The sequence below is a fragment of the Vigna unguiculata genome, chromosome 6 (genome assembly GCF_004118075.2).
Source record: "Vigna unguiculata cultivar IT97K-499-35 chromosome 6, ASM411807v1, whole genome shotgun sequence".
NCBI lineage: Eukaryota > Viridiplantae > Streptophyta > Magnoliopsida > Fabales > Fabaceae > Vigna > Vigna unguiculata.
This window is the reverse complement of record NC_040284.1, coordinates 30810408-30838401: the sequence shown is the minus strand read 5'-3', so window position 1 is coordinate 30838401 and position 27994 is coordinate 30810408. Positions and strand designations below refer to the sequence as shown.

Genomic DNA, 27994 nt, shown 5'->3' with positions numbered 1-27994 from the left:
TAAATTTATTAAAAGAAAGAATTATTTTATTTTATTTTTCTTGAAAACAAATTAAGAAAAAAAAAATCTGGAAAAAGAGGAAGAAGAGGAGAGAGGTATCCGAAGGGATGAACCTAGCCAAAACCAGAAGTGGCTCTTCGATCTCCCATTTCATCGACTTCTTTACAAATCACAAACTAATCAATTCATAAAACAAGTGCAAAATCTCACAAATTAAACTCTTAGTTGATTAGTTCGTTCTCACTTGAACCATGCCGGTTTTCAAAACCCCCTTCAATGGCTACTCCGTCAAGTTCAGCCCCTTCTACGAGAACCGCCTCGCCGTCGCCACCGCCCAGAACTTTGGTATCCTCGGCAACGGCCGCCTCCACGTCCTCGTTCTCTCCCCGGACCCCTCCCTCCCCATCGCAGAGCTTGCCTCCTACGACACCGCCGATGGTGTCTACGACGTAGCCTGGTCGGAGTCACACGACTCCATCGTCATCGCCGCCGTGGCCGACGGCTCCGTGAAGCTCTACGATCTGGCCCTGCCCCCCACCTCCAACCCGATCCGCTCCTTCCAGGAACACACCCGCGAGGTCCACTCCGCCGACTACAATCCCGTCCGCCGCGACTCTTTCCTCTCCTCCTCTTGGGACGACACCGTCAAGCTCTGGACCCTCGACCGCCCCACCAGCGTCCGCACCTTCAAGGAGCACGCCTACTGCGTCTACTCCGCCGTCTGGAACCCCCGTCACGCTGACGTCTTTGCCTCCGCCTCTGGCGACTGTACCGTCCGCATCTGGGACGTCCGCGAGCCCGGGTCCACCATGATCCTCCCCGCCCACGACTACGAGGTCCTCGCCTGCGACTGGAACAAGTACGACGAGTGTGTCATCGCCACCGCCTCCGTGGACAAGAGCCTGAAGGTCTGGGATGTCAGGAACTATAGGGTTCCGGTGAGTGTGCTTAATGGGCACGGGTATGCCGTGAGGAAGGTGAAGTTCTCGCCGCACGTGCGGAATTTGTTGGTGTCTTGCTCTTATGATATGACGGTGTGCGTTTGGGACTTCATGGTGGAGGATGCGCTTGTGAGTAGGTATGATCACCATACGGAATTTGCAGTTGGGGTGGACATGAGTGTGCTTGTGGAGGGGCTCATGGCTAGCACTGGCTGGGACGAGCTTGTTTATGTGTGGCCGCATGGGACTGACCCAAGGGCACCTTAACACTATAGGTACTTTTCTTCTTCTATCAGGAACAGCATATTTGACAGTTAGTTTCAAAAGCTTTGATTTTCTGATGTTATTCTTTGAGTTCAACTTTCATGTGACTTGAATTGTCTTACTGTTTTTACCATGGTCCATAATGTGGTGGCTGGAATTTTTGCCCTTTATAGGAATTTCTTTATTCGTGTATTATATCTTAGTTAAAGTCCTCCGCCCCTTTGTTTGACAGAGTGACAATTGAATAGAGTGTTGGATAGATCTTTTGCACATTCAAACGAGCTACAAGTTACAGAGTACGCACGATTCACCAGTGAGGTGCTCTGAAAGGTTGAATAGTCTGGTACAGTGATGAATTACGGATGCCAACAGGTGGATATGCAACCTTGTTACTATCTATATTCTTTTTGAAATCTTTGATAAAATTCTGTTTTGAAAGAAAAATGTAGACTCCACATGTCCATACCATGTCAAACCTCCTATCTGAAACATCAAACACCCAAGATTTCTAAATAATGAGTATTGTTATGAAAATGTTGGTGAATGATTGAAATATAAGGCGAATCTTTGAAGAAAAAAACATAAAAGCTTAGAGATTTTTCATCTGACTTTATATAGGCTGACATGCTGGCTTGCCAATAGTTTGTGGAAACATTTAATACGTTCAACAATTGAAGATGACAATTTATCTGTCCACGTTGATCTAATAGTATTATCTTAATTTAGAAATCTCACTATAGGGGAAAAATTGTAATAAAATTATCAAATAGGTAATTGTTTATAAGGGATTTAGGATTCTTGATTAGGTCTTCTTATTAGAATTGATGAGAAGAGTTCAAATGTGTATTCAATTGAAAAGTTATTTCTCAAAAAGGAGAATGTAGTTACCAGGCAATTAAGTTTTCTCTGGGGTGCATACTTGGGTAGCATATTCTTTCTCTAAAATAACTTATAATATAGAGAACTGTTGTAAGACACTCTCTAATATATTCTTTTAACATTTACTCCATCATCGGTGAAAATTTAATGCAAAATACAAAATCCGGATTAAGACCCTAAAAGAAAAGTGAGAGCTATCAAAATTTGTAGTTTTTAATAAATTTTAATCAATAGTTGAGAGTGTGTTAAAAAAAGGTGGATTAAGAAGTGTTTAATGCTGTTATTAAGTGGGTCTAAAGTCAAGTGTATGGTTTAAAAAATATATCATCAATCTTTTTTTCTTAGAAACAAATGCTTCAAGTATCATCTCAATGATGAATGATATCTGCTTCATTAGAATAAGAGAAGGAAAAGGGAACGTAAAGAAGCTTTTAATCATGAGTTGTCCAAATTTCAGGTAATTAGTTATCAAAACTCAAAATACGAATATTCCCTTTGTTATAGTTGCTATATTACCCACAAGGGTAATATACTTATGTGAGTTGTCAAACATGATCAGCATGCTATAGAGGATTGGTAAATGTCAACTCACTTTGGTTACTGGGAGCCTTGATAAAAGACAGATGGGTACCAGACTAACCTCCATAAACTTACGATTGGTTGGCTTTTGAATTCTCAGTTCTACATAAGAGATTGTGATTCTGCATAATTGGAAGTTAAAAGTTGAAAACAAGACATTTAATAAAGAAATAATTATGTTTAAGAGATTAGGAATATTTTAATATTGTGTAGTGTATACAATAAATAGTGCCTCTAGAAAAAAAAGGAAGACTATTGGAGGGTGAAAATAATCGACCCTCCATATATCGGGAAATAAATAAATTTAGCCCTCGACTTTCGGCTTCTATCACGTACTGTTAGTTGATCAGCTTTTTATTTCTAAACCTTACTTAATTATTGTTTCGCCATTCTCATTGATTCCTCAATCCTCAGTGAAGAATTTGTGCTTAGAAGCCTAAATTGGCTAGACTAGCCTACCTTGGTTAACAAACAGTTTACCCTCATATATTAGTTATTAGTTATTGGTCTCAATTGTGAGTAGAAGACCCTGCCATCAATGGCTTCTCCAGTTTGAACTTTTGTTCTCCTTCTGATACTGGGTAATGAAGGCAACCTAAGTTGCAAACTAAAGAGACTATTTGAGAAAAATATTTTCCGATTTCATTTCAATTACATAATCAAGAATCTTCCTCTCTCTTAAGAACATATTAATCCTGAAGTCCTCTTAAACAACTGTCTCATCAGGTAAACTTTGTTTGAGGTTGACAACTTTTCATACATACTTTGTAGAGTTTCGATAAGACCTGTTGTTTCTCTCCCAATTTTGGAAGCAACTGTACAATGTCAAATGATTTGTTTAAGAAAAAGTCCAATCTTCATCCGCATTTCCTCCACTTTATTTCCTGATAGAGGCTGATACATTTTTGTATACAAATAATCAAATATTTTATTTGCATATTCCAAAAACTACACTTCTCAATTTTCACATTTTCTTTTATAGTCATTACTCCTATTCAAATCTGACTTCATTATTATAGTTAACATAAATAACCAAATCTCTTCTTATACTAGTGGTGAAAAAATAACACAAATTTGCTATGGTCATGATGTGTGTGTGTGTGTGTGTGTGTGTATATATATATATATATATATATATATATATATATATATATATATATATATATATATATATATATATATAAAATAAAAGTTAAATAATAACATAACAATTAACAACAAAGTTTAGTTAGTTTTACTTACATCTCCAAGCTGTTGCTAGTCTTTTTCATTGAAGAAAGAAACGTATACCCGTGTATAAGAGAAATAAACAGATTTGTGAAAAATGATAAAGTATATGTAAAACATTCTGTTATTAATTTTATGGAAAATAAATCCTAGTACATTACTATTTTCTTTATTCCTCTTTTTTTTTTTTTTTAAGAAAAACTGAAGAAATTGAAGTTACCTTATATGTGATTTAAGATGATAGTTACAACAATCTATTAATTATGTATATCTATATTAATGATGAAGTTAGCACATCTTGCATTTGTCAAATCTGGACTCCTTAGCATCGTGCGTGCACTAGTAATGTTCACATAGTGCAAGTCTAAACTAAGTTGTGTTGTGTAGAACTTGCAGTGTCTGATATGTGCTCCAGTACTACTTGAATTTCTTTATTTTCTGTTGTGTCTATGGCGAAAACTTTTTTTACTGAGAAAAATGAAAATGTTGATGAGTAGATATTTTCCACATTCACACAAGACTTTCCGTGTGGCTTTATGCTTGCAGTCATGCTTTCATTTATTATAGGAGAATAAATTATGGTTGTAATAGTTAACTTGCTAATAGTTTATGGAAACTTTTGTTACCTTCACAATTGAAGGTGGCAGTTTATGTCTACATTGATGAAATAGTGTACTGTCTTGTTTTGAAGATCTCGTTATGCAAAAACATTGTCATGTGATTACTTTTTGTAAGAGACTTAGGGTCCTTGTTTAGTTCTTCTGTTGGAGGTAAGGTAAGATAGATAATTTCAGAACAGAAAAGTTACTTCTGACGAGAAAGCAGCCACCGGAAATCTTTCCGAGGGCGCTTTCGAAAATAGTTAATTTTTTTCCTAATCTTCTCATTACAAAACTTGGTTTTTGACAATTCATCAATCAAATTTCATTCATATAGTATGAAATGAGATTGTAACATTCATCTTGCTATCGTACTTCATTTTCCCTTTTTTCTTGATAAAATGGGGTTTCCTTGTCACCGTAACATTTGCAGTATACAAGAGAATGAGCAAATACCCGTTGTAGCTCAATTTGGTTCCCCTAAGTACCGTGCCATGCGTAGCCTGTACGAATGAGGTAATATCAATCATTACTACTTTTTCTTGGAAACAAATACTTCAATTATCAACCCTGTGACAAAGCTATTAAGCAAGATTTTTGCTCCATTTAAGGTAGTTGTTAAAATTCAAACTACGAACGGTATAGGAGTTGGTATAGTATTAGTACCCACAAGGGTAAATATGCTCCGCAAACTTAGACTATAGACAAATAGCAATTTCTATCAGTTCGGTTAGGAAAAAAAGAAATGCTTACCAGAGTAATTTCCATAAACTTATGGTTGGTTGGCTTTTGATTCTCACTTTGAAATCTTCTGATAAATGATGGTGAATTAGTGTCAGGGTAATTAAAGCATATTTAATAAGAAAGTTATTTTGGAAAACATTGTGAATTGTTTTATTATTTGCAGCGTATACAACAAATAATAGGTCTAGAAAAATCTTTGTGCAGGAATTCAATGTAGCAATCACTCCTTGAGATATTAGGGTTCAAACAAACGTATCACGACTGGCACTGTCAAATGGGTTGACCTAACCCACTTAATAAAAAAGAGAAAATAATCTACTCTGATGGGACCTACACGAGTTCATGGACTAAATTTACATATGCAGAATGCAGAACACTATTCCAAAGATCATCGGTTGAATTCATTATATTGGAACATATAAAATCACATCAAAACCTAAAATAAATGAACATGTACAACCATATTCGTAAACATGTATAACCTACCAGCCACCAATGTTAATTTCACCAAATTAGTGTCCATATAATAATAATAATAACAATAATAATAATAATAAAATCAATGTACTTCAACGAAAAGCTTATTATGGAAACCATGGGGAGCTGGAAAGGTTGTTGCAGACAAAACCCATCTTGTCGCTACATGTTAGGATTCGATGTAATGGATTTTTGAAGGATATTTAAGAAAAAATTTAACACAGTAAGCCGGTTAATATAAAATTTTAAAATGATAATTTGTGCGTTTTTTCTTCATATTTTATTCAACTTTCTTAATGTTATTCAATAAAAAGTATACTCACACTTAGTTTCTGATATCAGAATGGGCGTTGGGGTTCATCTTCTTCACGACGTGAGAGAGTGACCTTACGTGACTGATATGTATAAATAAAGCATTTTCCCCAGTATCGTTTCATTTGACTTTTATTTTAATATCATTGTGTAAAAAGAAAAACGAAAAAATATTTTTAAATTTTCTTACAATTTTTAATTACATTTAATAATAATTTACATTATTTTGAAAATTTTCAAATCTGCAACCACGGAAGTGTGTTTTCTCCAATATGTATAATGTGGATTCTGGAATTGATATGTTTAATATATTGGAGAAGACAAGTATTTTATAGCACACGGTTTCAATCTAAACTACGGGCTCTCTTGGAATGACCCCCAAACCCAGTACAGAACTTTAGAACATGCTTCTCCTTTTTTATTCACAAAATCAAATCACCCGTTACTCTCATTCCAATAAAGATAAAACTAAACACCTTACATCACCTCAATGTCATCTTGTGTCTGCAATTCTAAGCACAATCCTTTATGTTAGTTCCTATCTCATGTTCTTAAAGGTAATATACATTTCTGGATAATTAGTCACACTTATAGAAATGAGAGAGAGTGAAGTTGTAGATTTTCCTTATCTACAATAGGTATTGTAATAATAGGCTTTGTTATAGATTCTTAAATAACCTTAAAGGCATTATCCAAGGGTAATTGAAAGGAAGAGTGATTTAAATTTAATGATGATAAATGATAGTATTCTATTCCTAACCGACAAGCAGAACAAAGGATAACTATCACCAAAATATCTACTCCAAAGCACTTAAGTAAAAGCACCCAACCGACCACACCGCAAAACAAGCCAAGCCTCGATCTTAGAACCTTCAACTCACTGAAGATTAAAGAGTTATAACTCCTCCCTCACTGACCAAAAAACCTAAAGCTTTGTCATTTAGTGACGTCACAACCTGCAAACAGATATATAAATGCGCACACGCAAAGGGTTCTTCAGAAACGCCCCAGAATAAATCAAAAGCTACTTCTTCTGTTGCAGTGAGAACCGTGGATGTAGATGCTTTGCAAGCCAAATTTAGAGACTCCAACAACAAAAGCTATGGTCAACACCTACCACACCTCCAAACTCTGTTCAAACCAGTGTGGTTCTAGCCTTGTGCAGACAATCGACGCACCTTTACCTCTGGTGTGGTCCCTCATTCGGCGCTTTGAGAACCCACAGGGTTACAAACTCTTCGTCAAGAAGTGCACCATGGTCGCCGGTGATGGTGGCATTGGAAGTGTACGTGAGGTGATGGTCACGTCCGGGTTACCGGCCGGTGTGAGTGTGGAGAGGTTAGACAAGCTTGATGATGAGAAACATGTGTTAAAGTTTAGCATAATTGGCGGCGATCACAGGCTTGCGAATTACAGTTCGACGATAACTTTGCATGAAGAAGAAGAGAAATATGGGGGAAGACGGTGGCGATTGAGTCGTACGTGGTGGATGTTCCGGCGGGAAGTAGTGGTGAAGACACGTGCTGCTTTGCGAATACCATCATAGCTTGCAATCTTAGGTCCTTGGCTAAGATCACAGAACAAATGGTTTGTAAGTGAGTTAAGGTTTTAGCTACCTACTTAGTTATCTTCAGACCTTTATTTGTTGTGTTATTATGTTGAGTGTTGTTGTTAATGATGTAAGTCTGGTTTATGGATTTATCAGTTCTTATGTAGGCTAAGATTACTACTACATGCTTAATTGTACATATCTGTTAACTCAAATGAAATTAACCTTGAGTTTATTTCGTATTATAAATTCTAATTCATTTTGTCGGTTGCGATGTATTTTTAATTTATGTTGTATCATTCAAATTACTTTAAGATACTAACTAGGTAAAATTTATATGTTGGATTTCATATCAAAGGAATTATTAAGAATTTTGAATTCAACTAACTTGGTTTAATTTTTTGTTGAATATAAAAATTTTAATGGTATTACTGATGCAGATGAACATTTGCGAAATCACTCTGACCCTTTTTTTATCGGTCAATATTACTTTTTGGTCTAGGTATTCTCTCAATGAACCCGATCATAGTCGTAGCCCAGCGCGATTCCAAGAGCTTTCTAAATTGTTTGCCAATCACAATTACACTAAATAGTAACTCCTCTCCAAACAGATTTACCTTCTCCAAATAGTTTCAAATACACACTATTTTCAATTAAAATAATTGTTAGTCATCTCATCTCTTATCTAATAAAATATATAGTAAATATATAATCCTAAGCATCGGGGCCATTGTTACGGATAATTAAATAAGCATATTCGGGGATAAACCAAAAACCATACAAAAATTTTAAAAAGCACGCAGGCAAGCCATATTTCTACTAAAAAACAATGGTTGATCATAGGCAAAAAGGTACCCGTCAAGTTTCATCATAAAAAATGTATATAAAATCCCCATCATATGCACAATAAACCAGATTATGCTAACAAACTGGGAATTTTAGTCATTCACACTACACTGCGTCATTTGCCTTGTTTCACAAAAGGCATGTATTATCTATTTTTTAAAACACAAAATTGTTTACCTTATTTTTTATTTCCAAATACAAAACTATTTTCCCCTGCAATATATTGTTAAATGAATATAGTATATGTCAAAGTATCATTACTCGACACTAATGCAACATGTAGCCACAAAAGAATGTCATAAGAAATTGCAGAATTCTGAAAGACAATGCACGGCTGGGATTCACGGCCTTCATTTGGGATACCCTATGCCTATAAGTTACAACACTAGAATCCAATTCCACGATTTATTTTACGTCATCACAGACAAATAAATGTTAAGCTACAGCAATAGACCAATCTTGAATTTGAAAGCATAATATTGTATATTCCGCAAATACATGCCTAACACGCTAGGTAATTCCACAGCCTTTTACCTGACCCATCCAACTCACCATAATCTTGGCGGAATGCAGATATGGATTCTTTATCTAAGAGTACACTGACCAAAAGTTACTTTCTATTTGAAAATAGAAAGTAACGACTACATATCAAAGGCTTTCCTTCAACCTCAGTTAGCTGCTATAACAGATCATCTGGTGAGACACAATATAGAAACAAAACAATATCCAGACAACAACGCTTTACATGGCTTCGAGGAAGTATTGAAACCTACCAAATACATCGGAGATAGAAATTATTAAACTAAATAATCAATCCAACTAGACGAACATCATCAACTCTGGCCTACTGTATACATTGCTGTGCTCATCCTCCAAGGCAGGGTATGATGCTACAAGAGCATCTTGAGCTCCAATATATAAAGAGTTGTAAATCTTCCAATATACCTCCCTAACTTTCCGGGCAGGATGGAACAGCCCTTGCAGACAGTAATTCAGAACTACGGCCGCCCCCAAGGCTACTCTCATTCCTTCAATTGCTTCCATCACAGCATTAATCACATGCGGAGATGTTTCAAAAATGTTTGGCCACACATAATTCAGCAAATGTACCAGTGCATCCTCACAACCCAAACCAGCCACTCCCAATGCCATGTGCTTCACAGCAGATGCAGCAGTCTGCCTGTGAACCAAATCCCTGTCCATAAGAGCATCCTCCAGCAACGGAGTCACAGCATAGATGTAGTCTTTCCCCATTTCGCCAATGTACTCAAATAGGAAAGACAGGGACTTCAGCACACCGTTTTGCACATTAAGTTCTGGGACACGATACTCATTCATCAAAGCCGGTAAAACTGTGAAGGGTGAACATGTTTCTGCAACAATTGCAATAGCTACAGTAGTGCACACACGATTCTGCCTCTCCTGAACCTTGAGATTATTTAACAGAGTTGCTAGGACATCTTGTGGACCAATGGCCTTTGCTATATAACCAAAAGTGTTCACTGTAGCTCTACGGATTCCTTTCTTGTGTGCCTTAAGCATCTCAAGCAGCTCAAAACAAATTCTCATCCACTCTCTTGCAGGTACAAACTCAGCACCGCGATCAGCAATTCTTCCCACAAGGTCAATACAATTCTCCTGGACTTTCTCATGTCTATTCTTCAAAATCGGAGTCAACCTTGGAAGTAAATCCTTAATAGGTGGAGTCATCTTTGTCATACCGATAACATTGACAATTGATTTGAGAGCTCCAAGAATTGATCCCAAAACCTCGGGATACTCTTCTCCCAAATACTCATATAGGACAACACCAAGATGACCCATCAAATTTTCCACGTGGCACTGCTTCATGACAACAGCAATCCTTGAAATGAGATCTGCTGCTTGCTGTCTCACCTTTGCACTCTTGTTGTTCAATCGCCACTTGATGGTACCACAAATCTGTGGAAGATACGACTTCACTCTCTGCCCAAGTGAGTTTACAACTGCACCAAATCCATTGAGCATCACATTGGCGTCATCACTGGTCTGCTCTTGGAATGCATAAAGAATACCATCAATCAGAAGCTCTTCCAGCCGTGCATCGATATCTGATGCCCCCAGGTTAGTAACCACCTTCTCAATAGTTTCCATAACCATTCGCCTATATGGTTCACTCTCATCTTTAAGATCTTCAACAATTCTACCAACAATATCGGCAACGCCGACCTTGTTTGCTATCTCTACAGTAGTCTCCACCAGTTGCTTATAGTTTCTTCTATCCAATGCCATCCTCCTAACCCAGAAATTCCTGAAAAATTCAGGAAGGATATCATTTCTAATATATTCAGCTTCGACACCCTCAGTACTCACACATTGCTTCACCACTTTCAAAACAATTTTCTTCATTTCTTCATCGGGTGACTGGAATTCACGAATCAGAATGAGCATGACTTCCTTAGTATAGTAACTGGCATACAGAGCTTCCATCAACGGAATAATAAACCCAATTGCCTTAAGAAACGCAGCCAACACCTTCCCACGGTGTTGCCTAATACCTTTCCACAGTGGTTTCAAGACAGAGTCAAAACTTTCAATACCATAAGGAGCAGCTGCCTCAGCAAGGGCGGCAAGAGACAATGCAGTGATTGTTCTCACCTTCTGATTCTCATCATTCAGACCGTGTTCAATAATTTCCACAAGAGATCTAAGATGCGGCAACACAGCGCAACCAATTAAAATGGCAATCTGCTGCACAATTTTAATCCCTGTGTGCCTAGCTTGCCATGATTTCTTACTCTGACAAACTGCCTTCAAGAATGGCAAAAGTGCAGGTATACCCAGAGCAGATGCTACAACACTAAAAGCCCTAGCAGTAGTGTTCCTAACATATTCATCAATGTTATCTATATCAGGCCGCATGGCAGCAATCATTGTAGCCAGCCCAGCAGCTTTACTGAGATTAGATATTATTTCTCTCCCCTCAACACGGGCATAGTAGTCCTCATCAATCAACAAGGGTTCAATAACAACAAGAATCTTATGCACAAAAGGCCGAACCAATTCATCTAATTTATACAAAACCCTGTCTATCACCTTAACCAAAAGATGCCTCTCCTGATCCTCAAGTGTAGGCTGCATCAGCAACGGCAGTATCCGGTTAAACAAAGGTCCGGCACCAAACTCACGAGCCTTATCAGTAAGCTGCCTTAATGCTGTCTTTCTCTGCGGTGGTGTCCCATTCTTCACTTTAAGCAGAAGTTTCATAATCTTTCTTTCCTTCTGCTCATCTGGGGACAACTCCTCCTCGTTCTCTTCATTCAACAGTGCCCCAAAGTACTGATAATCCTCAGGCTTCATAAAGGGCAATCCACCAGGCACCTCCTTTGGAACATCAAACTGTTGCCCACGATTCTCTTCAGGAATTTGATAGAGAGGGGTCCCCAACGGAGTAGGAGTGGCAAGAAGCTTCCTAGCAGGCGTCCTAATGGGCACATACGAAGCAGGGGGCTCCAAAATCTTATACCCCTCTTGGGGAAACATAGCATCAAGTTCCTCATCCGTCAAGGGGCGATTCCTCTCTTCAATATCCCTCTCCCACCTCAACAAATTGTACTGCTCTGGCGTGATGGAGCCTTGTAAAGCCCCAGGTGTTGGAGTAGCAAGTTCAATACCACCAACAGGGGTAACACCAGGAGTATAAGCCGCAGCAGGAGTAGCACCAGGCAATGGAGTAGCGCTTCCCATAGTAGCAGGGGTTTCATCCCACCTTGATCTTTGCCTCTTAGGAGTTGGGGTAGCCATCCCAGAAAGTTTAGGAGTAGCATCCCAAGTCATACCAGCAGGTGTGGCACCAGGTGTAACACCGCCTGCACAGGAACGAAACCGAAAAAAAATTATGGGTCAAAATTTAACACATGGTAAAAGAGGACTTAAGTGGGGGTGTAAACCAACCTGCAGGTGTTGCATCAGAATCCGCAACTCTACCAGGGGTAGGAGTTTCATCCCACCGGTTCCTCCTCCCAGGTGTCGCATCTGAAACCCTTCCTGGCGTCGGGGTAGCATCCCACCGCCCCGGGGTTGTGTCCGGCATATCCCAATCAGAAGTTTTGGCCTTCTTCACAGGGGCAGCGGCAGCACCACCATCATCCTGAGACTGGTCCCACCTGTTCCTCCTCTTCTGCTGCTGTTGCGGCGGAGCAGCCTTGGCAGCCTCCTCTTCTTTCTTCTTCTTGGAGATGGCCTTCAGAGTTTCTTCCTTCTCCCTCTTGAGGGCTTCCTCGCGCATGATATCACCGTAGGTCCTCACCGAGGGGTCGGGGGTCTTCTCCCCGGCGGCGAAGGGGTCATGGCGCTCAGGGGAAATGATCTGGTTGAGGCGACGGCGGCGGTAATCATCTTCACGGTCGATAATGCGCTGAGGCTTGCGGAACCCGATGTCGCTGTCAGATTCGGGGGCGGAGGGCATGTCCTTAAGGAGAGACTTAGGGGCGGTGTAGGAAGCGAGCTTGCGCGCAACCTCGTTGTCCATGGCGTCGAGATTCTCGTCATCCTCATTGGCGGGGATGGAAGTGAGGTAGGAGTCCTTATCGCTTCCGCCGTAGAGATCGGTATCGAAGGTGACAGAGTTAAGCGACGCCAGTTGCTGCTCCATCCGCTTCCGTTCTTCCTGCGTTTTCGCGATCTCGGGGTCCACCGAAGCCATGGTTATGCTTGGAACTCCTAAAACCCTAACCCTAAACAGAGAAGGGAGATATAGAGAGAGAGAAGAAAGAGTTCAAGATGGATGGATTTGGATTCGCGAAATGGATAGGAATTAAAGGTGAAAGAAACCCTATGCAGGTTGATTAGTGAGTGAAGGTTGAAGAAACACATTCAGATACAATATAACTATGCGAGGAGTGGAACCGACATAGCCTGTTGGGCCAAGACCGGCCCAATTCAGTTATATCTACCCAGGCCTTTTCCTTCCTGCACCCTATTTTTCAAAGTTTCAATTTTGCCCTTAACTTTTTTGACATGGCAAAACTATCAGTTCAGAATATATTTAATTTTTAAATGTTTTATCAGAAATTATATTAGTGGTAATGTTTTTGAAAATTTTAAAAATTTATTTTTCAAATATTGCAAAATAGTTAATATGAAAGATATTCAATGTTATAAAATGTATATATACTCTGGAATATCTCTCACCTTTTTATTGATATCCGGAATGTGTAATACCAAAGTTTTTTAATATAACCTGTATAACATTATAAAATGTGTCAAAAAGTTTAAAATGTGAGGTGCAAGAATATGAATGTGAAGTGCAGGAAGAAAATGAAGCCCAACTTTGGCTCGAGTCCTTAGAAAAACAAATCGCTATTTGTTAGGCTAAAAAGTGCAATTAGGTGAAAACAGAGAAGTATGAGCCTTCTTGATGCAGTAGTGCTATACCACCTCTGGAGAGTATTGGCTAGGAATTACTTTAATGGAATATACATTATCAACAACCATACCTATCATAATGGAAAACTTTAAGTTGAAGGAAAATTAGGTTTCAATTGGAACCTTGTTTTACAACCTGGTCATTTGTACATTCTTATTGCAATGTTTTTTTCTCATAGTACATGAAGTACTGCTTTTTTTACATACATTCTTATTTCAATGATTATTAAATGTCATATATTAATGTAACCTTTCCTTTTTAATCCATTTCATTGCGTGTTGTTTTTTCTATTATTTTCATTAATATTAATACATACATACATATATATAAAATTAAAATAACTTATATATCTATTATACTTTTACCAAATACTTATATAAACCTTTGCATTATTTGATATATTTAATTTGTTTTCATAGTCTACAAGTTTTCATCATCGTAAAATGTTAAAATCAATACTGGAGTGGTTTCGATTAATCACCTTGACAGTTAAGAAAATAAGAAAACATGATAATGTGATATTGAAAATAAAATTTAACAAATCTTGGAGGACATGTTTATATTTCAGTTTCAAAACAAAAAGAAAAGAAAATTTACTTATGAAAAAACCTCTTCAGTTACATTTAAGGTAAATACAAAAAGATGCAGTAAATTTGTTAGTAAATTAATATGAACAGAAGGCATGGATGGTTATGGAAAGTAGTAGTACAAGCTAGTAACTGTTCACTCGCCTTGACTCTCTCGTCCATGCGAAGTGTCTGTGGCATGCCTCAGCAACCAGTCTAATAGCCTAGTCACAACACGTACACGTTTGAACGTTAGATTACCCAACCCTTTTGTATTAGTACAATCCCAAAATTTGGACTAGTTTTTTAGGTAGAAAAAACCCAACTAATAGGACTAGTAGAAATACTAAAACAAAATTTTCACACTCATTACCAATTACCAACGTGAAGTTGACAGTGATTGAATTCATTCATACATTACTACCAAATCACCCCTTTACTTACAGTGCTATTTCATCTTTTCTTTTCTTTCTTTTCTACCTTTCTGATTTTCTATCTAAGCCAAAGAAGTAAAAGTGTAAAGGACCAAGATGCTGACTGGCAGGTTTGTAATGGTGTATATATGTGGAATACAAAGATGATGGTGGATCAAATCATCAAATAAACGAGGAAGAAAATGAGCTACCAGCTGAAAACTCAACTGGTTTTTCTCTTCCTTGTTTGGGGTTCATGGGCATTTCTGTGCTATGGTCTCCCGAGTGAGTACTCCATATTGGCCCTCGACCTTGACAAGTTTCCTTCAGAGGAAGGGGTGGTGGAGCTGTTTCAACGATGGAAGGAGGAGCACCGAAAGTTTTACAAACACCCTGAAGAAGCAAAGTTAAGGTTGGAGAATTTCAAGAGAAACTTGAAATACATCGTAGAGAAGAATGCAAAGCGAAATTCTCCTTACGGGCACAGTCTAGGATTGAACAGGTTTGCTGACATGAGCAATGAAGAGTTCAGGCATAAGTTTATTTCAAAGGTAAAGAAGCCATTTGGCAAAAAAATGACTTGCCAGTTAAGGATGACTCATGCGAAGATGCACCTTACACTTTGGATTGGAGGAAGAAGGGTGTTGTGACTGGTGTCAAGGACCAAGGACACTGTGGTAAGCTTCTATACACACCTATAGATTTATTTGGAAACATTGAAGATGGTCTATTCTGTTCTATTATGTTTGTGACTCCAATTTCCCTTCTTTTTCTGCCTATAGTGAAAGCATTTCTTTATTGTATTTTTAGGTAGTTGTTGGGCATTCTCTTCTACTGGAGCCATAGAAGGAATAAATGCAATTGCGACAGGGGACCTTGTTAGCCTTTCAGAACAGGAACTTGTGGACTGTGATAGTACTAACGATGGATGTTATGGAGGATACATGGATTATGCTTTTGAATGGGTTATGCACAATGGTGGAATCGACTCAGAAACTGATTATCCATACACTGGTGTAGAGCGTAGATGCAATGTCACGAAGGTCTTCTTTCCTAAACCCTTCATTTTCCTTTTTATGCTATTCTATATATCTAATTTCCAGATTTTTTTTTCTTGTTCAGGAGAAAACAAAGGTTGTTAGCATTGATGGCTACTCCGATGTGGGGCAATCAGATAATTCCCTGTTGTGTGCTACAGTGAAGCAACCTATCAGTGTTGCTATAGATGGTTCTTCAAGGGATTTCCAACTATACACCGGTGTAAGTGTCATTTGACCTCTCACTATTGCAGAAGAAACATCCAGAAAGTGGAATTTGCTTTCATAACTTTTCTTGAACAGGGTATCTATGATGGACATTGCTCAAGTGATCCAGATGATATTGATCATGCAGTTTTAATTGTTGGTTATGGCTCAGAGGATGATGAAGATTACTGGATTGTAAAGAATTCATGGGGAACCTCATGGGGAATGGAAGGGTACATTTATATCAGAAGGAATACTCACTTAAAATATGGAGTGTGTGCAATCAATTACATGGCATCTTACCCTACCAAAGAGCCCACTGCTCCATCCCCAAGTAGTCCTCCATCACCGCCTTCACCGTCGCCACCGCAACCACTACCACCTCCGCCGCCACCTCCGCCTCCACCACCACCTCCACCAATTAGATGTGGAGAATACTCATATTGTTCAGCTCATGAGACATGTTGTTGCCTTCATCAGTATTTTGATTTCTGCTTCGTTTATGGTTGCTGTGAATATGAGAATGCTGTGTGTTGCCATGGAACCGAGTATTGTTGCCCTAGTGATTTCCCCATTTGTGTTACTGAACATGGACTCTGTCTCAAGGTAGGTATATGTTCTAGCCTCTTTCATTCTGAATGCAATCAAGAGTTTTCAATTTTCTGAATATACTCGTAAATTTGTGTTATGTAGCATCATAGAGATTTGATCGGAGTTGCTGCAAAGAAGAAGAAGTTGGGAAGTCACAAGTTACCATGGACTAAATTAGAACAAACGGAAAAGACATTTCAACCCCTTCAGATGAGGAATGTTTTTGCTGCAATCCTTTGAATTTACTTCTTTCCCTCTTCTCTTTTTATGTTTGGATTTGCTCAAGAAAAATAATATGTTGACACCGCCATTCATTAAATATGTCTATTGTATAATTACTTTTCTTAAAATATTATATTTGAATCACATCTATTAAGTTCCCTTCCGTCCTTCATCTCAAATCAGCAACAAAATATGCTTCATATGCTTTCAATTCGATGTGAGCAACATACACAATTATAATTGTTAGCTTTCTTTTTTTTCGTCTTATAAATAAAGTATGGTCTAAATTATTTTACCTAAAATAATATTTACTCTTGAAAAGAATCTCCCAAACCAAGTCTTAAAAAGATTGACTTTCTTAACAACCAACAAGTTTCTCTTCCACACAACTCCAAGTGTAAGACCATATACACTATTTCTATAAGTTTTTATCGAGGAATTTAATGTTAACATTAAGTTTCTATAAATATTTGCTACCTTAGGCTTAAGAATGTAAATTGTATGGATCTTCTCATCCAATGCAAAAGTCACTTGGTAACTAACATCATACCTTTGTGTATATTCTTTTGATGGGTCTATAGAGAAGGTTTTACTGGGGGATACAACACCAATAAGATCTAAACTCAACTACATAAGACATTGACATTATTTTCAATCAAAAATTTTAAGACAATGGGTTTATGAGTTTTCATCCTTATATGATGCTCCTTTTTTCATTTTTACTTAATGTGAGACTTAGACTCACTTGAATTTCTAATACCTTTAATAGCTAACTTTTATCATAAGTTGAGTTTTACTATGAATACTTATCTACGGCTATCTTTTTTGTTTTGGATAATGAGACAAGTTCCCCAATGACATTCTATTGAAGGGTCTCCAATTATTCACACATGTATTTTTATTTTAGACAAGTCAATACATCTTGCACATTACTAAGATATAAATATAATAGATAAATTATTAATTAACTAATGCATATGACACATGTTACCACTAAAGAATTTAATTTTTTAGAAATTTCTAATTTGATCTTTTGTGTATACTAAAAATAATGTTTGCTATATGAAGAGGGGTTTGATGAGAATTGTCCCAAAATAGAATTTGAGATTACTTATAAAGTTATTTGTTGTTAGATTGCACGATTGGTATGATATGAGCAACTTCAATAACATAGGCTATGATATAATATATGCACTAGGCTCAGTTTCAAGAGATGTCAGTTAATGACCTTAATTTTGATAACATTGTCATAACCTCTTTTAGTTCTTTGATCAAAAAATTTATTCAATTATTTTATACATTCCACTCTTTCCTTTGATACATCATTTTCGGTATGACTTTTCTTTTAAAGAGAAGATATAGAATTCTCCTATAAATACTAATAAGGTTCGGATTCATAGAAAGATCACAACACCTATTTGTTCTTTTAAAATCGAAGTAACCAACAAAAGATACATTGCTTTATCATAGATCATGCTTATTTAGCTAATTCTTTGTGATATGGACATAATCAATACAATTAAGGATTCGTTTTTCGAGATTTCGAAGGTAAAGAATCAACAATAAAGAATTTATATTTGTGTAGATAAGTCTCGAGGATGAGCAGGTTTAGCACTGAGGAAGGAAGTTGATTTATAAGATAAGCAACAATTTTCACCATTTCTCCCCAATAAAAAACAGGCATATTTGTGAAAAAAAATAACTATAAATAATTGATATTTGATAATGAGTTTCATATAAAAAGGACTGTGCTCTGGTCATATTATAAAAGTCATGAAATGATTGTAAAATTTGTTTGAATTTAATATGACAGTGAAAATTGAATTTTTTAAAAGCTTAAAAGTTTTAAAGAAAGAAAAAGAAAACAGACTCTTGAACAAACACACATAATTAAGAACACTCAATTTTATCATTTTTGTCTTTAATTTACAAATATCATGTGAATAGTTTAAATTAATATTTTTAAATATTTTTCTATAATAATATTAATTTAAAGAGTTAAATATTTTTTTTCTTCCAAATTATTATAAAAAATGTGCTTTGTCTATAAATTAAATTTCAAAATATTTAGTCACTACTTAATGTATTCATTCAGAACAAATAACATGTTGGACTTATATTTTAGTTAAATGTTAAACTTATTTTCTAATGAAAAACATTTCACCTTAGAAATAATGTATTACATTGAAGTATAAAAAAAATATAATTTATAATTTAGTTCAAGGAGGAAACAACAATATTTATATTAATTTGGAGATAAAAATATATTTACTTCTGATTAAAATGATATATTTTCTTCTATTTTATTCACCTCTGTTTGCTATAATTAAGAAAAAGATAACTGTTTTTAATTAACTAAAAATAAATTAAAATCTCTTTTTAAAAGAAGTTTGTTTTGTCTACCCTAAAATAAACGTTCTTAAATAAAGAAAAAGAAAAGTTATCTTGCTTATTGGAATTATGGGCCGATCCTAACCCATTTAGTTTTCTCACCAAGTCTTATGTTTCTGTTTTAGTATTATTTTACAGTGTTACTTCCTGCACCCTATCACATTTCTTCATCCACCCATCAAAATATCAAAATACTAAGGATAGATACTATAGGAGCACCGAGTATCTTCTCTTTTCCATGAATCTATATCCCTATAAATTAATATTTTATTATAATAATAATAATAATAATAATATTTTATGAGAAAAAATAGTTATGTAATGAATGTTATTTAGAAAAAGTGGTGTCAAAGTACTTTTTTTTCTCGAGCTAGATACAGTTATTTTACAATTTCTCTTTTATTCTTCCCCGTACACATAAATTGAAACACGACCCACCCTGTTGTACAATTCTCTGTTAGTCTCTACAAATTGCACCAAATTTTCATGTTAACTGTTGCTTCTGCAATATTTCAATCTGCCTAAATAGAACTGCAAAAATTGTATATTTGCTTATTGAATCTGTTGTTTCTGACTCTTTTCCCACAATCGTAAAATCTTAGAACTTGTTTTTGATTAAGTTATTGAATTTGTATTTGTTAATTGCTGCAAAGGAAAGAAAAAATCACACACTTTAACTTTTTGACTAAAGCGCAAGAGTTCCTAAATCTATGCTCAAATAGTGTATAAAATATTTCGATTTCCCTATTTTTATATTCAACACTCATTCATGTAATGTAGGTTTATCTCTAATGCTAGAAACACTTTCACACGGAGGGAGGGAAATTTCTTCAAAATTCAACTCGAAATTCGCATCTTATTAAAAGTCTTGGCCATAAGTTACAATCGTATGAATTTCCAACTTATTAATGAAAGACAACCAACAAAAAATAAATTGTTAGATATTCTAGTTAAATTCATTTTGCAACTTGTCAAACGGAAATTTGTTAATTTTAAATAGTGTCATAAATACGCTTAACATAATTAAATTTGTCATAAATATATTTGACAAAATTGAAGTTTTTTTTTTTCTTACAAATTTCTGTTCATGAGAAGTAATCTATGGGCAATTAATCCATATAAATGCGAGCACTTATTTCAACTGAAATTTAAACCATATTTTATTATTTTGCAGGGGATCAACTTCTTCCACTGTTAATATATTTGACAGGGTAAATAAATGAGCTTTTATAACTTAGTTCATTAGATATATTAGAAAAACAAGATATTAGAGCTATTTTAACCAGTTTATGATAATAGTTTTAGAGAAAACATATATATATATATATATATATATAATTTTAAAAAAATACATAAATAAGAATTGGAGATGAAAATGCGGCTATATTTTTATTTACTTAGTACGCACGTGCTTTAAACGTGAGGTTTAGAGACATATTGTACTGAACAGTATTTGAAATTGCGAAATTGAAGGAAAAGAAGAATAAGAAGATAATTAAGCGGCAATTAAGGGCATAATTGGATTTAAATTCCAGAATCTGTGCATTTTAGAATTTGAAATGTTTGGCATGTGTGGAGTTTTGTGGTGCACATGGAAGGATGATGTTGAATGTGTATGGGTCAATCGTTTTCATGGCTGCGTTATTTTGATTAGAAAGCGGAAAGTGGTTGGGTTAAAGAAGAAAGAGGGGCGTGAGGCACGTGCTAAGTCAAAAATGGGAGACAGAAACCCTAAAATGACCCCATCTTCGTGGGACGCAAGATCCCTTTTTCTAACATATTCATGTTCCCAACCCAATCTGTGTCCCGTGATCTAAGCACTCTCACCACTTTTTTATTTTTTATTTTTTTTCTTTTTAATAAATGCCTCCACTCTGTGGGATAGTCAATGGTGTGGGATTTAATTTCACATATTGGTGGTGCCTACTTCCAACTTCCAAGTATGGTACACACTCTGCTACTTACACACCATTCTGGAATTTTGGGGGTGTAAATATACCATGAACTTTTACGTTGCAATAAGTCAACGTGTAACCTTCTCATATTATATACCGCAACTCATTCTAAAACCAGAGATTGAATAAAGACTTGTGCTACTAGTTTATGCAGGATTTTCACGAGATTAACTTATCAACTCTAAAATTCGAATCAAATCAAAGTAAGTTAATATTTATCTGGTATTTAAATTAATTATATTTAATTTGATTTTTGATATTTTTTCCAGCTCAACTGAACAAACTTGATAAAGTATTGTATTTTAATTATAAATTTAAAATATTTTGTATTTTAGTACTTAAATATTTCTTTTTCTTTTCTTTTTATTGTTTCTTTCATTTTTTATCTTTTTTCTAATAATGTGATTTCAAATCGATCAGAGATAAACAATTTTATAGTTTAGAAATAAGTGTAAATTTTATCTTACAAATTAGTTAATTTTGTAAAATTAAGTTAAACTTAAAGTTTATTTCTTAACATAAAATTAAAAGTATGAGTTTGAGTCTATCGTAAAAGAATTTATCATTTATTGGGTGTGTGAGACCGCCCGCTATTGAATTGTTGTTTAAAATTCAATTCTTAAAATCTATTTATATTTATTATGTAACTTGTTTTTATATATTTGCAGAAAAAACTTTATATCATAGAAAAAATAATATTTTTCAAGTGAAATAAATAATCAATGATTATGAAAAATTAATATTTTTTACTTTGAATTAAATATATATATATATATATATATATATATATATATATATATATATATATATAAAGTAGACAAAAAGTAAGATAAAATTTAAAAATACAAACGAAGGCTTAATAGTAAAAGATTTTCCTTTACTTTCCATCGATATCTTTCTTTAATATATTTGAATCAGATATGTAGAAAATAAGTTTAAAGAACAAAATTAGGCATAAGTAAAATTTTATTTAATAGAATGGATAAAGATGATTAATAAAATTTCAATTTTAATTTCTTTAAAGATCTTCTTTGACTTTAGGTTTTCTAATTTTGAAATGCATTTTTTTTTGTCCTTTAATTTTAATTAAAATCACTGTTTATTTTTTTTATAAAATATTTTATAAACCATCTAGAGGATAAAACTGGGGCATTGAAAAGAAAACAACGGAAATAGTAAAAAAATTAAAGACCAAAAATGCATTTTATATTTTTTTTTTTTGCATTTTTTTCAACGATAGAGAAATAATTTGATTGCAATGAAAAAGAACCATTGATTTAAATTGTATATTTACGATCCTGACCCTCAATAAAACGGAAAATCGCCAGACCTTTCAACGACCGTCATGTGATCATAAGATCCCAAACCCATTCGTTTCTACCAAAGTGAGAATATGCTACGTATATTAATTTAAGATTTCTTAGCATTATTATAACTGATAAATGTGCTCACATCATTACGATTCAATTTACTTCAGCATCTCATTGCACTAGATTTTTCCTACACTACAACTAATCACTGTTTCATCGTCAAATTTGTATATGTTGATATCAAAATCTGCCACTTGCAATTCATGAAAAACAATATTTAGTATTTAATATTGAATTAACTATATTTTTAGTCCCCGAACTTTTAAAATTGGAATTCGTTCTTATTTAACTTCGATACATTTTGATCCCTAAACTTTAGAAATGAATATAATATGTTTAATTCAATTATGTTATTTTTTTTTTTTGACTTGTCGAACGTTTTTCATATTAGTATTGAAGTTTTTTACACTGTTTAATACATACTTAGTTCAATATCTATTAAAAAATATATTCGACACTTCAAAAAAAATTAACAGAATTAACAGAATTATATTTATTCATTTTTAAAATTTAAAAATAAAAATATATTAAAATTTCAAACATAATCAAATTTCAATTTTTGTCAAAGTTCTTCTACTAAAAATATATTTAGCTCCTTTAATATTTGTTTAGTAGGACACAGAAAGTTAAGAAATGAAATAAGATAAAACTAAGTTTGTCGCGTTATGTTTTTGAGTTTTAATAGGAAGAAAACTTATTTACAGTACTGGTTTTTTCAGTGCTCGGGTTTTGGGGAAGAGGAAGACGTTGTTTCGAAAAACGAAATGATTGAAAATGATATAATGATTAAAAGTAACGTGGACTCAGTCACTCACAGAGAGGAGTTGTCTATTTTAAATATGGTCGGTCCACAACCTACTTTATTAGAGTTACGACTCTTTCTTACTACTAACTGTTCTTCACGATGCATCCGTGGCCCATCACTTTCCATTTAAACTTTCCCATTGCCTTCATCACGCTCTCAAATTTTATCTACTGTTCTCACAAAATGTACATTGTGAAATTAGTCACTTCTATTAAAATACGAGGATATTGAAGCAATCGAAAAAGTGCAGTGTCTCTTACGAAGTGATTTGGAGTTGAGTCCAATTACTGTCCACTATTTTCGCTAATGTTTCACGAGTCAGACACGGCCACACCGGTAACTGATGAAATACTTTGAAACAAAAGCAATAGAAGAAATACTAAAAGCTCGAGTCTCTATCTGTCACCTTCAATCTTCTCTGATTTTTCTTACGTCCTACTCATTTCACCATTTCCATAATTTTGCAACCAACCATTATTATTGCCTTTCATCTTTCTCACTCCTTCTTTCTTTCTCTATTTTCTCAATTTCTGCATCGCCATCTTCACAAAAGCTTGTACTACTTGCTGAGTAGTGCTGAAGGGAAACCACTACTTCCTTTTTTTGGTTGCTTCTGTGGCCATATCCACTATGTTGTTGAAGAGGTTTCTTCTTTAGTTCGTTGTCACTTTAACTTAATTCTTTTCTCTTTTCGGTACTATTATTAGGGTCATTAAATTTGACGGATAAAAGAACTTCGCGCTGTTCTTGCGCCGTTAAGTTCATTCATTATGGTACTAATGTTTCTGCAATTATTGACTGTTTGGGTCATAGAGGATAAAAATAGGCTTTTTCATGATCTCTTGACTTCCATCTGAATTTTTCCTGTAATCGTGTGTGTTTGTGTGTTTGATGATTCTCTTTTCTCATTTTAAGTCCTATTGTTTTCAGGTTTTCATGATTGCTAGGAGGTTTATTATCTAATCGTTTTGGTCTGCTGCTGAAGATTAGTGTATGATATTCGTCCTGAATCGTGAACTTGTGATTGAGAGGGTGTGACCCGTTGTTCAATTTTTGAACAAAATGGCTGAAAGGAAATTGAATATCAATGCCCCTCTCATGTCTGTGAGACGTGCTTCTGCCACATCACCGTCCTTGACGGAAGCAAGGAAAAAGATTCTAGAGAAACGTCACAGTCTTCCATACCACAAATCAGACACGACCTTGGATCAGGTAACAAAACCAGTTGCAGTTCCTTTCAATTGGGAGCATATCCCTGGAAGACGCAAGGGCAATGGTGGATCTGAGCCTCATCCCCCCAAGGCCACTTCAATCACTCCAAGCCCAAGGCTTCCTCCGGGAAATTCAACCAATGCTACCAAACAACCATCGGAAAGGGAAAATAAATCTGCGAGTAAATTCAAGTCCTCAAATAAGTCCAAGTCCTTCAACGTCAGTGTGGCAAAAGTAGACACCGAGAAAGAGAGAAAAGCAGAGAAGATAGAGAAAATAGTTGAGAACAGAAGGTCCAATGTAAGGTATGATGATGATGATGATAATGATGCTTTTTCAGATGCTCTTGAAACACTGTCACATACAGAATCATTCTCCATGAACTGTAGTGTGAGTGGTGTAAGCGGGTTAGAAAGTATGGGCGCAAACAAGTCTGGAACCTTTTCCACAGATCAACAAACTATAGACTTCATGATGAGCCGATTCTTGCCCGCTGCAAAGGCTATGACTCTTCAGCCTCCTCAATATTCTTCAAAAAAGCAATCTGTACTAGTAGAACAACAACCTAGAGATATTAGCAAATTCATTCGCGAGGAAAAGAAGCCATTGTCTAATAAGCACAACACTGCCATTATACCATACACTGGCCAAAGTCAAGAGGAAGAAAGTGAAGACGAAGGTGATGATAACGAATATGACAACTCTTCTAATATTGCAGCCAAAGGCTGCGGGTTGCTACCTCAATTACATATCAGGAATTCATTGTGCTTATTGAATCCTGTGGCTGCGATGAAAATGAAAAGCCAGGTTTCCTTGCCTTCAGCCAGTGAGGTTGTGAAACCTAACAAAACTTCTCATATTAGATCTTTCAGCCCTGTTCCAGCTGTAAAGAAGGTAAGAAAAATGGACCTACTTTTCACCTTCAACCCTGAATCAGCAAGCTCAAGTGGTTTTGTTTGACATATTTACTTACGATCATGAGTATTTTCTGCAGGCTTGGGATGCAATTCACAGGAATAAATCTAACTCCAGGGCACCATCACCTGACAAGCAAGAGGGTAAAAAGAAATTGACAAGTGAATCAAACAGATTTAACTATTCAGGTGAATTGCTTCCAGGTAGACTCTCTCCCTTCCGTCGCTCAAGAGCAGCTGCTACTGGTATATCTCCCTCTCGAAGACCTCAATCTCCCTTTCGTGGCGTCAAGTTGCTTGGTGATTCTAAAGAGGCTGAAAATTACAAGTTTGGCAAGGTGAAATTCCACAGCGGTGTGCTTGGAAATGTTCAAGATGTGATGTTCCAAGGAAACAAAAAAACTTCGTATTCGGGTAGTCTCACTCTTGAAAAGACATTGTACATAGATACAGTCAGCACAGCGAATTTACCATCTTCAAATGTAAGTTCTTTGGATAACAAACGGAGGGTAGATACCATGGTTGCAGACTTAGAGAGAAGAAGGGGGAAAGAAAGTAATTCCTCCATAGGATCTTCTGGAGATATAAAACAAGTACAATATGCTGTGGAAGAAAAGGTCACGTTTGATACTGAAGTGTTAAACTCTTTAGATTCCATTCCACCAAGTTTGTATAGAATTTTGAATCCCACAGCCAAAGAAGGCAAAACTGAAGGATTGACAACCGATCAAAATATTAACCAAGAACCCGAGTCCTTGTCACTTTTTCAAGGGACATTAGTTGAAGATTCAAAGATCAATGCCCAGCAAATTGTTCTAGTTAATGACTCAGGAAAGCATAGTGCTGATTCTGTCGTGTCTCCTCTTCCCCCACCATTACCAAAATCACCTTCCGAGTCCTGGCTTTGGCGTGCCCTGCCTTTAGTTTCTGTGAAGAATTCTTTCCTGCACTCGAGTCAAGGGACTCAATCCCAAGCTAAGAGGCATGATTCTAATGCAACATCTGGTAATCTCAAGTGGGAAACAATAGTGAAAACTTCAAATTTGCATCATGATCATGTACGCTATTCTCAGGTAACCTAGCAAATCCTTTTGACCAAATTTATGTACCTCAACTCTGGCAGCGCAAAGATGAAAAATTCACATTTACCTTTCTCTGCAGGAACTTCCGACGCATAAATCTAAGCACTAAATCTTTGGCATGAAACTCAATATCATGTTACAGTTCAAGCTTTAGGCGCCCCGAATTTTCAGTTTGCTTGTGGTATGAGGTTCTCACCTTATGTAATTTTAGCATTATAGCATTAGTAAACATTTGGGGGTGTTTTAGATTTTCACCTGGGTCGATGTTTTCATCCCAAAAGAGTGGATTTACATCAGTTTAGACCTTAGAACTTCTTTAAGTCAATTGATCTCGTTAAACTTTCAATTTGACTCAATCAGTTATATTTACATCAATCCCTCAAAAAGAGTACATCTGCATCAATTTTTTAAAGATTATATTTAGGTTCTTGATTGAACCAAATATAAAATACTAAAATCAAGAACTGATGTAAGTTTCATTTACATGACTAGAAACAATGTAAACACATTGCTTGGAGACCCAAACATCAATTCTCTTTATTACTTTCTATAAACTATCCTGCCTTTATTATTTATTTTTTCATTTCTATTGAATTTTGTTTCCAGCTGTTGGCTTCAAGCCCTGCATCCCGTTGATTTTGGTGATACTGTATTGATTATAGAGAAATCAAAGTTAACTTTTTGTGATGAATAAAAGCAAAGCCTCTTCTGGATTAGTGGCGCTTTCGGTGGAATCAAGATTTCCTAACCTGCCCAACAGAAGTGTATATCGGCTACTACTGTGTGTCTGTCTTTCTTCATGTTGGTTTAGTGTTTGCAACTTTTTTCTTCTTGATCCGAGGAATGATCCTCTTGGTATCAGCATTTTTTTTATGTTAACTGGCACAAGTGATTACTATTATCCATGATCTATTGATCTTTTCCTTTTTAATACTCAGAAAAGAATCCTTCAAATATTTTAGTTTGGCATTCCTCAGTACTTTGAGGACAAGTATGTACATCAGATGAATTCTAGATTGAGAAAAATTATGTAAAGCTTTTAGCAAATCTGGCACGGCAACAGGACAAAGATATTTTAATCAATTGCATAGTTGATGTATTCATGTAATTGTGAACTATATAGATGCTATTCCCTTTATGATGTACTTTTTCTTTCAAGTGATTATGCTTTTCAAATGCAGTGATATTTGAACCGTTTGACATACTTCAAGTTTTCACTGCCACATATCTTGATTGGAGTAGTCACTGATGTTTGTGTTGTTACAGATTATGTTTCAAGATTTAATTTAATTTAATTGTAATCTCATTAAAACATTTTTTAATGTGCCCTAAATCCAATTTTGAATTCTAAATCACTGTCATCAAATCTATCATGAAAGTAAGAAAGTAAAACCTTTGATCAATT

General features: G+C 35.6%; 5 protein-coding genes across 6 annotated transcripts; 4 read left to right on the top strand and 1 right to left on the bottom strand.

Annotated features, from left to right (window-relative positions):
- The first annotated feature begins 46 nt into the window (after window positions 1–46).
- On the top strand, window positions 47–1785 carry LOC114189263 (peroxisome biogenesis protein 7). Its single transcript, XM_028077994.1, has 2 exons — window positions 47–1216; window positions 1438–1785. Exon 1 carries the CDS (start codon window positions 252–254, stop codon window positions 1206–1208), a length of 957 nt encoding a protein of 318 aa, XP_027933795.1. The 5' UTR covers window positions 47–251; the 3' UTR covers window positions 1209–1216; window positions 1438–1785.
- Window positions 1786–6313: 4528 nt separating this feature from the next.
- Window positions 6314–7720, top strand: LOC114187930 (abscisic acid receptor PYL12-like). The gene is given in 2 exon segments (XM_028076351.1): window positions 6314–7478; window positions 7481–7720. Coding segments are annotated over 2 exon segments (537 nt in total). The 5' UTR covers window positions 6314–7082; the 3' UTR covers window positions 7622–7720.
- A 1132-nt stretch (window positions 7721–8852) lies between these two features.
- LOC114187929 (splicing factor 3B subunit 1) lies at window positions 8853–13264 on the bottom strand. Its single transcript, XM_028076350.1, has 2 exons — window positions 12351–13264; window positions 8853–12265 (listed from the first exon to the last, which is right to left on the bottom strand). Exons 1-2 carry the CDS (start codon window positions 13099–13101, stop codon window positions 9237–9239), a joined length of 3780 nt encoding a protein of 1259 aa, XP_027932151.1. The 5' UTR covers window positions 13102–13264; the 3' UTR covers window positions 8853–9236.
- A 1701-nt stretch (window positions 13265–14965) lies between these two features.
- Window positions 14966–17023, top strand: LOC114186868 (low-temperature-induced cysteine proteinase-like). The gene is made up of 6 exons (XM_028074912.1): window positions 14966–15354; window positions 15396–15480; window positions 15614–15846; window positions 15926–16063; window positions 16144–16653; window positions 16741–17023. The coding sequence occupies exons 1-6, from the start codon at window positions 15007–15009 to the stop codon at window positions 16876–16878; spliced, it is 1452 nt and encodes a 483-aa protein (XP_027930713.1). The 5' UTR covers window positions 14966–15006; the 3' UTR covers window positions 16879–17023.
- A 6470-nt stretch (window positions 17024–23493) lies between these two features.
- Window positions 23494–27734, top strand: LOC114188121. 2 transcript variants are annotated; one of them, XM_028076656.1, is made up of 5 exons: window positions 23494–23717; window positions 24312–25487; window positions 25588–26580; window positions 26669–26770; window positions 27196–27734. In XM_028076656.1, exons 2-4 carry the CDS (start codon window positions 24444–24446, stop codon window positions 26696–26698), a joined length of 2067 nt encoding a protein of 688 aa, XP_027932457.1. In that variant the 5' UTR covers window positions 23494–23717; window positions 24312–24443; the 3' UTR covers window positions 26699–26770; window positions 27196–27734. The 2 variants fall into 2 exon arrangements, with proteins under 2 accessions (XP_027932457.1, XP_027932456.1); XM_028076655.1 differs by lacking the exon at window positions 23494–23717 and adding an exon at window positions 23729–24025.
- The last annotated feature ends 260 nt before the right edge of the window (window positions 27735–27994 follow it).

Excerpts from the sequence above, each read along its gene's own strand:
- LOC114188121 (XM_028076656.1), top strand. The coding sequence starts at position 24,444 with ATGGCTGAAAGGAAATTGAATATCAATGCCCCTCTCATGTCTGTGAGA. Across the intron at positions 25,488-25,587 it reads CTGTTCCAGCTGTAAAGAAG|GCTTGGGATGCAATTCACAG; the intron begins GTAAGAAAAATG and ends TATTTTCTGCAG. Across the intron at positions 26,581-26,668 it reads ATCATGTACGCTATTCTCAG|GAACTTCCGACGCATAAATC; the intron begins GTAACCTAGCAA and ends CTTTCTCTGCAG.
- LOC114189263 (XM_028077994.1), top strand. The coding sequence starts at position 252 with ATGCCGGTTTTCAAAACCCCCTTCAATGGCTACTCCGTCAAGTTCAGC.
- LOC114187929 (XM_028076350.1), bottom strand. The coding sequence starts at position 13,101 with ATGGCTTCGGTGGACCCCGAGATCGCGAAAACGCAGGAAGAACGGAAG. Across the intron at positions 12,266-12,350 it reads TTCTGATGCAACACCTGCAG|GCGGTGTTACACCTGGTGCC; the intron begins GTTGGTTTACAC and ends GTTCCTGTGCAG.
- LOC114186868 (XM_028074912.1), top strand. The coding sequence starts at position 15,007 with ATGAGCTACCAGCTGAAAACTCAACTGGTTTTTCTCTTCCTTGTTTGG. Across the intron at positions 16,064-16,143 it reads ATTTCCAACTATACACCGGT|GGTATCTATGATGGACATTG; the intron begins GTAAGTGTCATT and ends TTTCTTGAACAG. Across the intron at positions 16,654-16,740 it reads AACATGGACTCTGTCTCAAG|CATCATAGAGATTTGATCGG; the intron begins GTAGGTATATGT and ends TGTGTTATGTAG.